The following is a 15,416-nucleotide window of genomic DNA, read 5'->3' as shown; positions in this document are numbered from 1 at the left end:
TATTCTATAGTGGCAATGAATGCAAAACATGTTTGAAATTATGCCAAATAGGGCAAGGGATATATTTAAATCAATTTAAAGTGATTTTAAACCGGTTGTCCAAATAGAAGTCAAGGCTGGACGGTCGCCCCACATGATGTTTTGATACTTCAGATAGCAGAAAAATGACCAATAACTAAAATGTTTGGAGAGGTTAGAGTGGGTATGTATATGGGGAAGGTATTAGAAATACATGTTATCTTTTTGAGTATTTTGATGTTTTTTTTAAGGTAAAAAATTAAGTTGGACAGAAAAAGTAGGCGTCGCGTCATTGACGTTTTGCCTCTGCGCGCGCGGCAGCCCAACTTCTGCGGCGTATGATTTATAAGCCACAGTGCTACTACTACTCATCTGAAAGATATCCAATATCACAAGCGACTCTTAAGATAATCGTTCCATTCAAGACCGGATCCTCTCCAAATCATTAGCGTGTAGTGGAAAGAATTTGAACTGTTGGCTACAGGAGATGCATAGCCTAAGTAGTAGCCTACAGCTAGCCTACACAAAAACATTTATAGGCTTTTAACGTTGGCAGATCTCTTCTGTTTCCACATCATGCAGGTGGTTATATGAAGACCAACACCTCAGGAACAGGGACCATGAAGGGGGACTCTCAGTCTGGCTCAAACTCAAAGCTATCAAAAGGAATTCAACTACTTGATAGGATAGTGCCCTTCTTTAAACGGAATCCCAAAAGTCCCAGTCCCACCACAGATGGATCTGTTGCTCTGACTTCTGACGGTGAGAATATTTTCTCTAAAACGTGTCTGTTTTTTAAATAGAAAAGTGTAAAGTGTATTTTAATTTCCTTTGTTTTGATGTAGTATGAATTAGTTAGTTAATGCAACTTTGTCACATCTTTCCTTAGAGGTCCTTACTGTTGAGCAGAACCTTGAGAGAGGCTTCCTCTCTGTTGCCAGCCAGCAGCTGATTGACAGAGAGGAGCACCTTTTTGGACAGATCTCAGATCAGCTGACCAGGGGGGATAGCAAAGAGGAAGAGGAGCATATCGCCAGAAAATATGAAGTCCTCCGCAGACACCTAGAACAAGCTTTGAAAGAATCTTTAAACCCAGAGCGAAATACAGATGTCCTGAAGTCTGCAGTGAAAGCTGTTCAGCAGGAGGAGAAGCAGGATAGGCAATGGGAGGAGCGGATGCGGACACCTTCAGCCTGGAGGCCGGGTCGCTTCAGAGAACTCCATGACTCTGTTCTCCAAAGCATTGTGGAGGAACGTCTGGACAATGGGGAGACATCTCCTCTGCAGGAGAAGGAGCAGGAGAGGCTGCCCTGCATACAGAAGGATGTCTGCAGGATGGCCAAGCGTATGAAGGAGGACCTGCTGATAGTGGTGAAGGTTGTGAAGGGCTGCTACCCAGACGAGATGAATATCTGCAACCTCTATGCTGAGATGTACCACCAAGCCTTCAGCAAGAGGCTGAGGAAGATTGCAGAGTATGTGCTATGTGTGAAGGACAGCTCTTACCTCCTGTGTTGGGTGAATGACCACTACCCAAGGTAAGTGATCTGTTACTTACATGATTCCCAATTCTATGTGGGGCATGCACCCTGTTACACTTTTTATTTGTATTTGTTACAGTAGGTCTCAATAGCTAAATTATGTATTCTGATAGCATTCCTTAATCTAATTTAGAATGATTTGTTAAGGAATAAACGCTAACCAACATGCAGTTATGAACTATTCATATGAACATATCTTATTAGTTGCAACTAATCAGTAGATTTAATATAAAACCAAGGGGTTGGTGCCAGAGCTAGGATGCTAGTTTTTATATTTACATCATTTTGCATGGCTCAAAAATACTGTAATCAATTGGCTGGGTAACATGACATTTTGGGTGGGACGTGGTCCAACCCTGCACTCCAATGGTACTGTATTATACAGTATAGCAGTCCCTGGCTGGTGCCTCAACAAAGCATTCTTGTTTATACATTCAACGTGTTAAGGTGTAGCCCCAAGGTGTTATAAGTATTGTTTTGCAATGAAAAGTGTGAGCATACCATGAATAAGCTATTTTTCTAATTGTCCATTGTGTTTTTCTCATGTGATCTGTTTCAGCCTTTTCTGATTAAGCCTTTAAGAAAGTATCAAACAGTGTTTGTCTAAAACTGTGATGTTGAGATTATATAAGCAGAGCCCGTTTTTAATTTATATATTTCATTTGAATGCCGAACTGAAACAAAGTCACAAAGTATTAAAGAGGATCACTTTCCGCTCTTAGTAACAAATATCAATCATCCATAGCTGTCAAATCTGAACCATTTCCTGTCCTGGTGCAAGATAGTGTGATAAGCTGATTTCACAAAATGAGGAGGGTGTTTGTTATGAAGGAATATTTACTGAGAAAAAATGATTAATTGTATCACATTTGTCAACTAGACTGCCATATTCACATAGATAGGGAAGGACATTTGTTTTGGGGACATACACAGAGAGTTTATAGAGACTAACTCCATAATTGTTGTGTTAGAATGCTTAAAGAACAGGAATTTATCAAGGAGATAAATCACGAGACCTTGGGAAAGCTGTTGCCTGAGGAGGTGACCAAGCCCCTGGAAGAGGAATATCTAACTCACATGCAGGTAAATATGGTGTAAATGTACACATTTACCCTGAATGCATCAACAGCTCTCTCACCAGCAGTCACTTAGAGGAAGGGTGAATTAGCCACATGTGACACATCTTAAATGAAGATTGAAAGCATCAGTTAGATGTTTTTGTGCATGGCTGTGAGCCAGCAAACCTAGGATAGCGTTTTTCCGGTTGTCACTCCCTCCCTCCGGTCAATGTTGACCTGCATTTCTCTATTGGCACCACAAGAGGCAGTAGTCCCAGTATACCAAAATAAAGAAGGACACCAAAACAACCTGCTAATCTCCACTGCACAAGTAGAGTAGCGGTGAAAGCATTAGGGGGGGGGGGTCGGGGTTCAAGGCCCCGGTGGAGATGACATTATGGGACTATACCCCAAACCTCCACATGTTCATCCTTTCACTCCGACCTTTACCCCTTGCCTTATAGGTTAGATCTTGTCCTGACCCCAACCCTTATTCTAACTCCAACCCACACCAGGGACTGGAAGAAGGACACCAAAACCAACCTACCGATCTCCACTGTACAAGTAGAGTAGTGGTTAGAGCATAGGACTCCCACCCAGGAGACCGGGGTTCAAGGCCTCGGTGGGGATGACTTTATGGGACTATACCCCAAACCTCCACACGTTCATCCTTTCACTCCAATCTTTTTATCCCTTACCTTTGTCCAGAAACAGAAGTTGAACCAATTGCAGCAAAATAGTTAACGTTACAGGAATCATCAGTGTAACTGCTTTAGTGGCTATCCTGCTCTTATTGTGCTGGATTCACATTGGAGGCAGTGGAACTGATGTGTCCAGGCGACAAGACCTATCTTAATTTATCAGACATTATTTCATGTCATTTCAATTTACAGCTATTTTAGTGGCATGACTAGCTTCCGTCCTACCAGTCCTGAACAGAAACAAGCCAGCCACACACATAAGCCAGGCTGAACCTGGCCTGGTTGTTTTTTTCTGTCCTGTTTGCAGGAAAAGGTGCAGACCTATACCGACCGCATACTGAAGGAGCAGGAGCAGGCCTGGGTGGATGGAGCTGAGCTTGAGCTCAGGGACGGCTGCTACCAGAGCTCCCTGGCCGTTGATGTTGTTCAGGTACACGCTCACTGCTTTCCTTTCAACAACTCTGTAGTGTTGCAATACTTGCTCCGCCACGAGGCGTGAAGTAGGTCGTTCACTGCTGTCTGTGGGTGGGTGGATGGGTGGGTGGGCTCAATTTATGGGGCAGATCCACAAATAATTTTTCTCTTGCATTATGAGTGTATAAGAGTTATCAATACTGCTGACCGACCACCCGAGGGCAGTAATGCCTGCCTCACTCCATTGCATGATTTCAAATTAAGCTTACACACATTTTGGAAAAGTCTGTTTTTGACTCCTCAGAAGCGTGCACTTGACAAACAGAGATGAACATTTAATATCCAGGAATTCACATTATGCACACTACCACTGACTACCCCTGTGACCAATTAGCCACAATTTCGCACACCACATGTCCAGCCATATATACTAGGTTTTTACATACCCCTTTCGACTATACCTGGAACACCAAATGGTTGTTTTCTCTTCTTTTGCCAATATGAAAGAGTTTACTTTTCTAACAACATGTCTATTGTATTCCTGTAGTGTATTGATAGTAACATCAAATCAGCAGAGGTCGTCCTAGGAGGCAGGGAGGCCGCCCAAGTGATTGTGTCCCTGCTGAAAGATTTCCTGAACAGGTATTTAACTTGCTTTGAGTTGCATAATGTTGCATACACATTTGCAATAATCAGGGGAAAACACATTGTTTTCCATTGGAAATGTAACATTTTTAGCATTTTTAGCTGACACATTTTAAAACACCCTTGCAGGTTCAAAGATTTCCTTGAAAAAGTTCGAACTAAAAGCAAGAACAAGGGAAACAGCAGAGCTGTAGTAATGGCAAACCTCATCTGTGTTGAACAATTCAGGTATGTTTTACTTACTGTATGTGTTTGTGATAATAAAAGATAATAGAATAAAAGTGTAAAAAAATTATAGTAATAAATGTGATGTCTATGTTTCCACACAGGGACTATATTGAGAAAAAGACAGATCTCTTCCCAGGAGATGTGAAGGAATGTTGTTTGTCCATAGTTACGGCTGTGAAAACCTCAAGCTATAGATTTATATTAAGTCCCATACACATGGAGCTCAAGGTAATGCACACACATCCAATTTAATCTCCAGTGCTTTTTGTCGCTGCCCTATGAAGTTAGACTTGATAAAACCAGTTCAGTGGTTATCTCTCCATTAGTACTGACTTGTTCTTGGCATACAGAACATGTGGCACCTGCTAATTATTGTGCTGATCTGTGTTTGTGTCTCCCTTCTCACCCAACAGCCTCAATACTGCAATCTGGGAACAGAGAACTGGTTGAAGAAGGAATCTGTGTTTGAGGAGCTGTTGGGGGGAATTCAGAAACACATAGAGGATCTCAGGGGCCTAAGTGACTCCTGCCATCAGGTACTGATTGTCAGGTGTCTGACAGACAGGTCAATTGGCAGTTAGAGAGGCTGATTGATTGGTTTATTGACAGATTGAGAGGTTGATTGATTGGTTGGATTCCCATGCAGGAGCTGATGGGTGAGTTCCACCAGGATGTGACAGTGGAGTATGTGAGGAGGCTGCTGAAGGGAAACATCAAACTGAAGAACAAGAAGAAGCAGGAGCAGGCAGCTGAGGTCGTGTGTGACAATGGTCAGGGACTGCACAAACTCTTTATCAAAGAGGTGAGAATACCAACACACATTCTGCTTGAAACATAATAACTGATAACATTGATTCATGATGAATAGACTGTTCTCTTCGATGTAGAAATAAAGGTGTGTAGTGAAAGCCTAACCCATTTGTTTTCACAGGGCTCAAGTAAAGAATGGCTGACTGAGATCTTGACCTGGATCGCTGAGGTACTGAAGCTCCAGGATGTGTCCTCCTTGCAGTTGGTGATGGGCAGTGTGGCCTACCCTGATCTCAGGTATGTGGTCCAGCAATCCAGTATAAATAGTTTGCAGTATACAGCAATTAAATTAATATTTACCACAGAATTCTTACCTTTATTGATACTGAAGACTTACTCAAGGCTCACAGTTCAAATACAGATGGACTGTTTGCCATGATGGTCTCACATGATGACCTTTACTGTATATGCTTCCCTCTGGCCCACAGTGACAAACATGTTGCTGCTCTGCTGAAGCTCAAGTCTAACCTCAGTAATGCTGACAAGACCAAGGTGAAAAATGCCTTCCTGGATTATAAGCAGGAGTCCAGGTCCGATGGGGAAAGAGCCTTTTTCTCCAAAGTAGTGGTCAGATGAGAGCTGAACCCAAATGAGTGAAATCTACAGTATTCAATATCAGTATTTGCTTTTGTCATATGGTATGAACTTACTCCCATTGCTGTATCTCTAGTATTAAAAGCTAGAGTACTGGTGTTTTAAAATTGAAAAATGCAGCCGCAGTACTGTATGTTTAATGTGTATTGTGTATATGTGTATACTATATATAACATATTAAATAAGTAATATCACATTTACAGAAAAATAATAAAACATTCTAGTCAGTTATGGTGCTGCCTATTATGCACAGCTCTGAGAGCACTCAACTTTAAATAAATTGCTCATCATTTATGTAGTACCCATGAAGCTTTTTCACCATGTTCTGATGATGATAATATACTGTAACATAATTCATGTATTATATATTTTAAGTGATCTCCATCAAAGACTAACACAGGCTACATTTCTTGCTCAGAATCAGGATGTGTTCACACCTTTTCCCTTTACAATCAAGGATATCCTGAATAGAATCCTCTTGATCAATAACTGAGGTGAACAATTCCATAATCTTGTTGCTACACTAGTTGAGGAAATTTGGTGGAGGTATTTGTCTGATTTGTTTTGCCTGTAATAATAATAATAAAAATGTATTTTTATAAAAAAATTGGTCTGAACAGAATTTTAAAGCACAGAGTGCTTCACATGAAAATAGACAAAATGAACAAAAAGCAGGAAAATAAAGATGGAACACAAAAGATAAAATAAGATCCAGTGAAATACAACTTTTTTTTTTTAATCTTGCCAATCTCCAACAAAGCACCAAAATTACACAAATTTGTAGTCTCTTCACCCCACAGGTTATGCAATAATATAATTGGCAATGGTTCCAAACCTATTAAAAAAGTTAAATTTGCCCTGGACTTCGAGAACATTTAACACAATACCCATCCACGTGTCAAGATTTCTTCTCAATCTTGATTAGGTGTGACCCAGTGTGCACCTTCCCATCAGACTTGTAATTAGAATATTTAACTTATTTCCCTTAATTGTCCAAAATACCATACATTTGTTGTCTCTTCAGGTCACACAATAATACAACTGATCAATAACTTTGATATGATATTGATGATATTTGTTACTGTCAGATATTGGGAAAGTTATTTATCTAAGCAGTAATAAATATCATTTTTATTGATTTCTTCAATTTTTATAAATTCCTAATCAATTACTCCTGAAAACCAAAGGTTGTCATAGATAGATAGATATACATACTCCTAGAATGTAAAATTGGTTTGAGATGTTTCTGTCAGATATTGGCAAGTTATTGATTTATTTTCTGATCATGATTGTACTTTTACCTCAGTCCCTAAAATTCTGAATGTGAATGTCTTTTTAATGTCCAATATGAAACCCACTTTACCTAGGTTGATATCTATAGGTATTGTGCTCCATAGCTTTGGGCTAAAATTGACAAAGGCTGCACTCCCAATCTTCTTCCAACTGTTGCTGGGAACTTCTAGTAAACCAGCAGTGGATGATCGCAGTGGTCTTAAAGGCACATAGTTGACAAGAGAGTTAGCAATGTAGCTTTGCCTGCCCATTAAGGGCTTTGTGAGGACTAATGTGCTCCCTCCTCTTGGTTCTGGTTAATAGTCAAGCTGCAGAGTTTTGAATGAGCTGAAGTTTCTCAGTGTTTTTTGGAAGGAGGCCATTGAAGAGTGCATTACAGTAGTTGAATCGGCTTGAAATAAAAGCATTCATCCATTTTTCTGCATCGGTTTGATTTATAAATGGTCATACTTTAGCCATGTTTTGAAGGTAGAAAAATTAGGTTTTCGTCACCTTGTTAATATGGGACTTGAAGCTTAGATCTGAATCTAGACTTGTAACCTCAAGTTTAATCCAGGATGTCAGTTTCCCCAGATTTTTAAACAGCATTTCTTTTTGTTTTAGGGCCAATCAGTAGGATTTCAGTTTTGCCCTCAGTTTTGCCCTCATTTAGCTTTAAGAAGTTATTGCTCATCCTTTTATTTATTGCTAGAAGACAGGTAGTAATGGAGTTTATAGCTGCAGCATCATTTGGTTCAGCAGAGATGTACAGTTGCGTATCATCTGCATAACTATGGAAACATACTTGGTGCTCTCCAATGATATCCCCGAGTGGCAGCCTGTACTGTATAGTGAGAATAGTAATGGACCAAGGCAGCTCCCTCGTGCAACCCTAAAGCAGGTGTCATGTTTCTCAGACACACGATCTCCAAGCCTCACGTAGAACTTCCTTCCTTTGATGTATGTTCTGAACCAGTTTAACACACAGTCAGAGAGACCAACCAGCCTTTCAAGATGATTGATTAGGATATCATGGTCGATCATATCAAACACTGCACTTTGGTCTAATAAGAATTGAGACCTTTGCATCAGAATTTAGTCTGATGTCTGATGCATCGAGGTGAAAAAGAACAACATGACAGTGGTGCTATGCTTTATTGATTTCAAAAAGGCATTTGACTCAATACACAGATGTGTCATGATGAAAATCCTTAAGGACTATGGTGTGCCCCCCAATTTACTTCCGGCCATAGGGACCATGTATTCAAACACAAGGGCAAGGGTTGTGACGCCAGACGGCAACAGCGAGGATTTTGACATCATGGCGGGAGTGTTACGAGGGCACATCCTCGCACCCTTTCTCTTTATAATAGTCCTGGACTACGCACTGAGGCAGGCAATCCAGGGGAGAGAGGAGGATCTCGGCTTCACTATAACACCTAGGAGGTCAAGAAGGTAACCCGCTGTAGTCCTAACAGACCTGGACTACGGGGACAACATCAGCCTGATATTTAACCACGTGAGGCAAGTACAAGAGATCTTGACCAGAGTGGAAAAGGAATGTGCCAAGGTAGGTCTTGGTCTGAACGCCAAGAAAACATAAGTCATCACCTATAACACCCCGGAACATCTGCCCCTAATGACAGCTGAAGATACTTCTCTGAAGGAGGTTGAAGACTTCAAATACCTGGGCTCTTGGGTCAACTCAATGGAGCAGGACCTCAAAGTAAGGAAGGCGCTCACGTGGAGAACACTAAACGGCTAAGCTCCACTTCTTCAACGCCACTGTGGCCGTTCTCCTGTATGGCTGTGAGTGCTGGATCCTGAGCCACCCTCTGCAGAGTGGATGACCTAATGGTTAGTCTGAGGTCACTGATTATTTTAGTAAGAGCAGGGAGCTGGGCGCTGTTCCAGGATATACAGTAGTAATACACCCTCTTCTTCCTAGCCATTTGTCTATTTGCAGCGCATCCATTGCTGCCAGTGATGTGAATAATTATAATTCATTAAAATGAAAAATAACGTCATAAGTATAATTTTGTAACATTTTGATATTGTCGGAATGCCCCTATAATACTGGCCATTGGTACTGTATGAGGCACAGCAGATCAAACTTAAACATCACAAACATTAACAGAATTTTCTCTTGGAGCAGACTGGCTGGCTTGTTTCTGTTCAGGACTGGTAGGACAGAAGCTAGTCTGAAATAGCTGTGAATTGAAATGACATGAAATAATGTCTGATAAATTAAGATAGGTCTTGTCGCCTGGACACACCAATTCCAAAACTTAAACAACAGCATTTGTTTAGCTACATATAGACTAGAGGAGTTTCGCTCAGCATAGACAGTAATCTCTGAGAATGTCCCGCGTGGGAGTCCAATGCTCTGACCACTACTCTACTTGTGAAATTTAGGTAAGGGATAAAAATGTTGGAGTGAAAGGATGAATGTGTGGAGGTTTGGGGTATAGTCCCATAAAGTCATCCCCACCGGGTCTTGAACCCTGGTCTCCCGGGAGGGAGTCCAATGCTCTGACCACTTCTCTACTTGTGCAGTGGAGATCGGCGAATTGGTTTTGGTGTCCTTCTTCCAGTCCCTAGTGTGGGTTGTGGTTCGAATAACGGTTGGGGTTGGGACAGGATCTGACCTATAAGGCAAGGGGTAAAGGTTGGAGTGAAAGGATGAACATGTGGAGATTTGGGGTATAGTCCCATAAAGTTAAAGTCATCCCCACCGGGAAACCCGGTCTCCCGGGTGGGAGTCCAATGCTCTGACCTCTACTCTACTTGTGCAGTGGATATCAGCAGGTTGATTTTGGTGTCCTTCTTGATTTTGGTGTGCTGGAACAACTGCCTCTTGTGGTGCCAACAGAGATATGCAGGCTAGTGTTGTCACAATACCAATATTTGACCTGCGATACTATACCAGCCAAAGTATCACAATACCAAGTAGTATCACGATACTGCAGCATTTACATTTTTATTTTATTTTTATGAACGTGCAATGTATTTACAGTACATTACAGTACAGTGTAAGCACTTTATACGAGTGGTGCATGAATAGCATGCATTTAATGCATTACATTGTAACTCTACAGGTAAGTAAAAATATATTATGCATATTATTAATTATTAATATTAAATATTTAAAATGCATATCTAACAACAACAACAGAATCAGCCATGTATACACACAAGTGTAGTATCACCAACCACCAGTAAAGGTCAGTGGATGTGGAGGTGGATATCATTGATTATCATTGGATTCGTCTCAGCCTTCATACTAGCTCACATTATTTTAAGGAGTTTGGAGTTGGAATGAGAGGACGACAAATTTCATTCAACAGCTGTGCATGACGACATGACAGCAGCTAGGCTAACGTTACTTCATTAGCTAGCCAGCTGGCTAGCCCTTTTCAGTCCTGTTGTCGCATGCTTGCTCATGCCAACAGTCCTTTCACCCTCCATTCACTTCGCCGTCAAAATAAATCGGTGTCGGCCTATTGAGGATATGAGGAGGCGCTTATATTTACAAGTGTCAGATAAACATGAAACTTCACTTACCTAAGCAAAAGGGTCTATTTAAACAAATGCTGGGGTTTGAAGCCTCGGCGCTACCATTAAATAACTTATTTAGACGCGTTCTGTCCGAGAGAAATGATTTTTCAGAGGTAGTCTTCTTCTGTGGGGGTGGCGGTAAGTAATTTAATGGTAGCGCCGAGGCTTCAAAAGTGTTAAGTTAATTAATAGAAATTCATATAGAGTTGATTTCTTTTTAAAACCTTTACGTCCTGCTACAGAATCAGCTGTGGCCTTGTCTGGCCTAGACACCCACCCGCAGCACCCAGAAGATGCTTTAGATGGTGAGTGAGTGAGGTAGACACTGGTTGGCTAGTTAAAATTATTACTGAACTACTGTACTGAATAGCAACATGTAGATGTAATCCAGGTTAAGATAGCCTACATATGAAACAGTTACATTACATAAAGACATTCATGGTTAATCAATAAATAAATAGTGTTGTTAATTCATAGAAATTCATATAGAGTTGATTTCAGTTTAAATGCTGATTTGTTCAGTTCATTTTTGTTATTTTAGAGGGTATTTGCTCTTGAAATAAGAGAGGCATTTAATAGCCAATCAACAGCCGCCTAGCCAGCTTCCTGTAAACTCTACAGTGCTACATAGATTTATTCCCAAGTCTTAAGAATACACTGTTCTGTTCTTACTGTCTACAAGGTCCTAGCCAGTTAGAAACAGAGAGTGAAGGGAGTGAAGAGGCTCATAGTAGTTCCAGTCATGAAACTGCTACAGACAGAGACGGTCCAAGCACAGGAAGTACACAAGTAAATGTCTATGGAGAGGTTAAAGGAAAATGCTCGTTTTTGACAACCTGGACCTTATTTACGACATATTATAAGAAGTTTGACTCACCCAGATCACTTTTGTGTTGTTCGGAGGCCTGTAGAAGAAATTTAAAATCCAGCGCGAGCCAGTATATCCATGTAATGGCGGCGCACGGGGCAAAGGGAATGCAGTTTCTCAAAATCCATTTTCGGCCGCTAAACGGTTGTTTTCATCAATCAGATTGCATGAATCGACAGTAGAGATTCCTCTACGCGAGCCATTCTTTCGGTTTTCAAATACGTGGTCTGTAGCCTCTGTAATATGATCTTTACACTGGCTATTCTCCCTCACATTCTCTGCGCTACGATCGGATTGTTGCTGACGAATGACGACGACAATATTCTCGGCACCAACTACGATCGTAGCGCAGAGAATGTGAGGGAGAATATCCAGTCTGCGCGCTGGCCTGTGCGCATGCGTGCTGGAGCAAGTGGGGGAGAGGCGTGTAAAGATCATGACAGCCTGATTATACTAACCTCCTGCTGCTCACCTCTACACCTATACTGTAGTCTAGGGCCTGGCTTAGATATGTATGCACTTAATTTAGGAGATAATCTCAACTGTTATAGACTAAGGGGAGACACTACAGGTGAATAGGATTATTTTTTCCGGAAAAATATACTCGTGAATTTCTACCAGTTTAATCAGTTTAAACTCGATTAATTTTGCCATTGGGAGTCAGGGGCTCTTTACTTTGCGTGTCCGAACAATCTGCCGGTGCGTGAGCAGGTTGTAGTATTTTTTCCATCATGTTATATACAGTAGCCCCCAGAAAAAAAAATATTTTTAACAAATGGCCACTGTCCGCCTTTCATCTTCCTTGAATTGAGTCAGATATGACAATTCTACAATTCTAGAAGTTTGACCATACTGTAACAGATTGTCTCACAATGAAACTATGACATCATAATTGAACACATTGATATGACAACCACATTCTATTTCATAGTTAGATTTTGCTCCTTCAGTGGTCAGTGACATTTCAAAGTGGTTGGTTTATGCGATGCAATCCAGTGCTCCTAATATTTCCATGGCCTCCCTGTATGTCGGGAATCTGCACCCTGACATGACAGAGGCCATGTTGTACGATTTATTTAGCCCCATAGGGACACTCCATTCTATCCGAGTCTGTCGAAACAGGATCACCAGGCGCTCCTTACGGTATGCATATGTCAACTTCCAGCAGCCAGCTCATGCCAAACATGCTCTTGACACCATGAGCTATGACATTGTCATGGGCCGACAGCTCCGGATCATGTGGTCTCAGCGCGACCGCACCCTGAGGGACAATGGAATTGGCAACATCTTCCTGAAGGGTTTGGAGAAGTCCATCGACAGCCAGGCCCTGTATGACACCTTCTCTGCCTTCGGCAACATCCTCTCTTGTAAAGTGGAGAGTGATGAGAATGGCTCCAAGGGCTACGGCTTTGTGCATTTTGAGGCTCCGGAGGATGCTGAGAGGGCCATCAAGAGAATGAATGGCATGCTTCTCAATGACGAAAAGGTATTTGTTGGCCCTTTTAAATCCAGCAAAGAACGAGGGGCCGAGCTGATGGGCCGAACCAAAGCGTTTACTGGCATCCATCTCTATATAAAGAACTTGGAGGAAGAGATCGATGACATGCAACTGAGGAAGGAGTTTTCACCCTTTGGTACCATCATCAGTGCCAAAGTCATGATGGAGCGCGGTCGCAGCAAGGGCTTTGGATTTGTGTCTCTGTCCTCCGCTGAAGAGGCCACCAAGGCCATTGCAGCGATGAACGGACGTATCCTGGCCACCAAGCCCCTGTACGTGGCCCTGGTTTCGCCCAAGGAACATCGACGGGCGTACCTAGCCAACAGGTCCATGCAGCGAAAGGCCGTCATGCGTGCTATGCCCAACACGGAGATCAACCTGCCTGCACTGCCCTCTGGATCCTCCATGGCTGCCATCTCTCAAGCGTCCATCCAATGTGTTTCCGCCCAGACCACGGGCCTTCGTCCAACCTCTGCTCCTGCAGCCCCTGTGCATCCCGGTATCCACCTGCTGAGCCAGGAGTCTCGGACAACCTCCACTCTGTCTGCCATTCCACTACAGCAACGGAAGCAGATGCTGGGTGAGTGTAGTGGTCTGGTGGACTGTTCACTGTTAATTGTTTGGTTCACCGTCAATTGCCTGCCCCAAAACTTAAAGCCCCTGTAAAGATTGTGCCCCCAGTTAACTTTAATTAACCATCCAATTTCCCCCTCAAGAATTTAACATGGATTCTTGGACTAGCCAACACAAGACCATTTCTGGTTACCAAAAGGTAAGTGATCCCCCTAAAAGTTTATATTTCATATACCATGTAAGCATGATCAGTCAAGTTTATCTGGTATCTGGTTTATCTGGTGTACAGGCTTGGACATACTGTAGACCCACCCTATATTAAGATCAGACAACTCTTTATTGCCAGGCCACTGTAAAGGTTCTCAAGGTTAATATTCATACTCAATTTCAGACAATAACTGAGCTTAAGAGGGAGAACCTCAAGGTCAAGCTCAGGATTTACTTACATAACATGACCAATGAGCAAAGAAATTATTATGGATTAGGATTAGCTTCAGTGACTTCCTTTTCATTAAAACAGAAAACTCCACCTCTGATGGCCTCTCCAACAATTGAGGATGAAGTCAATGATCTAGCGCTGCAGCTGGAGGCCGAGCTGAGCCCCCCTCGCCTCAGGGAGAGTGGGAGGAAAGGATTTTGGCCTTGTGATGCCCCTGAACCAACTCCACTTATTGGCCTGGCACTGGAGGCAGAGGGCAAGCCTTTGAGGATGGAGAGACAGACAGGGCTCTCCTGTTCTTATATCCGTGCTCCTCTGAGTGCCCATAAACTCGCTCCACCTCTGATTGCCTCTCCGACAATTGAAGATGATGTCAACGGCTTGGCACTGCAGCTTGAGGCCAAGCTCATATTGAGCTCCCCTCTTCTCAGGGGGCAGGCTGGGGCTAACCCCACTGTCAGGGCACCTGCCGGCACAATGCCTGACACCATTGGTGCCATTAAACCCGCTCCACCTGTGATGGCCTCCCCAACCATCGAGGATGAGGTCAATGACCTAGCAGAGCAGCTGGAGACCAAGCTGAGCCCCCCTCGCCTCAGGGAGAGTGGGAAAACAGGTTTTTGGCCTTGTGTTTCTCCTGCATCAACTCCAACTATGGGCCTGACACTGAAGGCAGAAGACAAGCCTCTGAGGAAGGAGAGACAGACAGGGCTGTCCTGCTCCTCAAAACGTGCTCTGAAAGGCTCGGGACGACTTACTCATGAACAAGAATGGGGTGAGGTCAAAACAGCCTGGACAGCAATTTTTTTATTTTATTTTTAATGCTCTCCAGTAGTAGCTGTGTAGGTTAAACAATGTTAATTTTGTGATTTCAGATCTGAAGGACATCAACTTCCATCTGAACCCTGCATTAGTGAGCTCGAGCTTCACTATTCAGCTGGGTGCTGCTGCCCCTTCAGCCGAGAAAGAGCTGGTAAAGTCTCTCTTTAGAATCTGATATAAGGTTCTGCGCTGAATTATACTTTCAGTGAGGACGATCCACTGAAAATGTTACTATTGTCTGTTTTCACAGATTTGACAGATCCAGTTCCGGATGCGTGCCTGACAGTCAGTTATAGATTGTGTGTGCACAACAACAACAACAACAACAACACACACCCTCACATACTATGTACACACAAACACACACACACACACAC

General features: G+C 42.6%; 1 protein-coding gene across 1 annotated transcript in view; it reads left to right on the top strand.

Moving 5' to 3' along the window:
• Positions 1-605: 605 nt before the first annotated feature.
• LOC311309258 (tumor necrosis factor alpha-induced protein 2-like) overlaps positions 606-15,416 on the top strand; it is a gene marked incomplete at its 3' end in the record, with an annotated part of 36,367 nt that continues 21,556 nt past the window's right edge. The window contains exons 1-10 of the mRNA XM_084438441.1: positions 606-780; positions 908-1,556; positions 2,531-2,642; positions 3,626-3,748; positions 4,280-4,374; positions 4,507-4,605; positions 4,707-4,833; positions 5,019-5,141; positions 5,252-5,407; positions 5,537-5,652. Coding sequence (XP_084294567.1) covers positions 609-780; positions 908-1,556; positions 2,531-2,642; positions 3,626-3,748; positions 4,280-4,374; positions 4,507-4,605; positions 4,707-4,833; positions 5,019-5,141; positions 5,252-5,407; positions 5,537-5,652 — 1,772 coding nt within the window. The 5' untranslated portion in view covers positions 606-608. The remainder of the gene's footprint in view (positions 781-907; positions 1,557-2,530; positions 2,643-3,625; positions 3,749-4,279; positions 4,375-4,506; positions 4,606-4,706; positions 4,834-5,018; positions 5,142-5,251; positions 5,408-5,536; positions 5,653-15,416) is intronic.

The sequence above is a fragment of the Borostomias antarcticus genome, assembly GCF_949987555.1.
Source record: "Borostomias antarcticus genome assembly, chromosome: 5".
NCBI lineage: Eukaryota > Metazoa > Chordata > Actinopteri > Stomiiformes > Stomiidae > Borostomias > Borostomias antarcticus.
The sequence above is the reverse complement of the archived record's forward strand: the minus strand, read 5'-3'. Positions and strand labels throughout refer to the sequence as shown.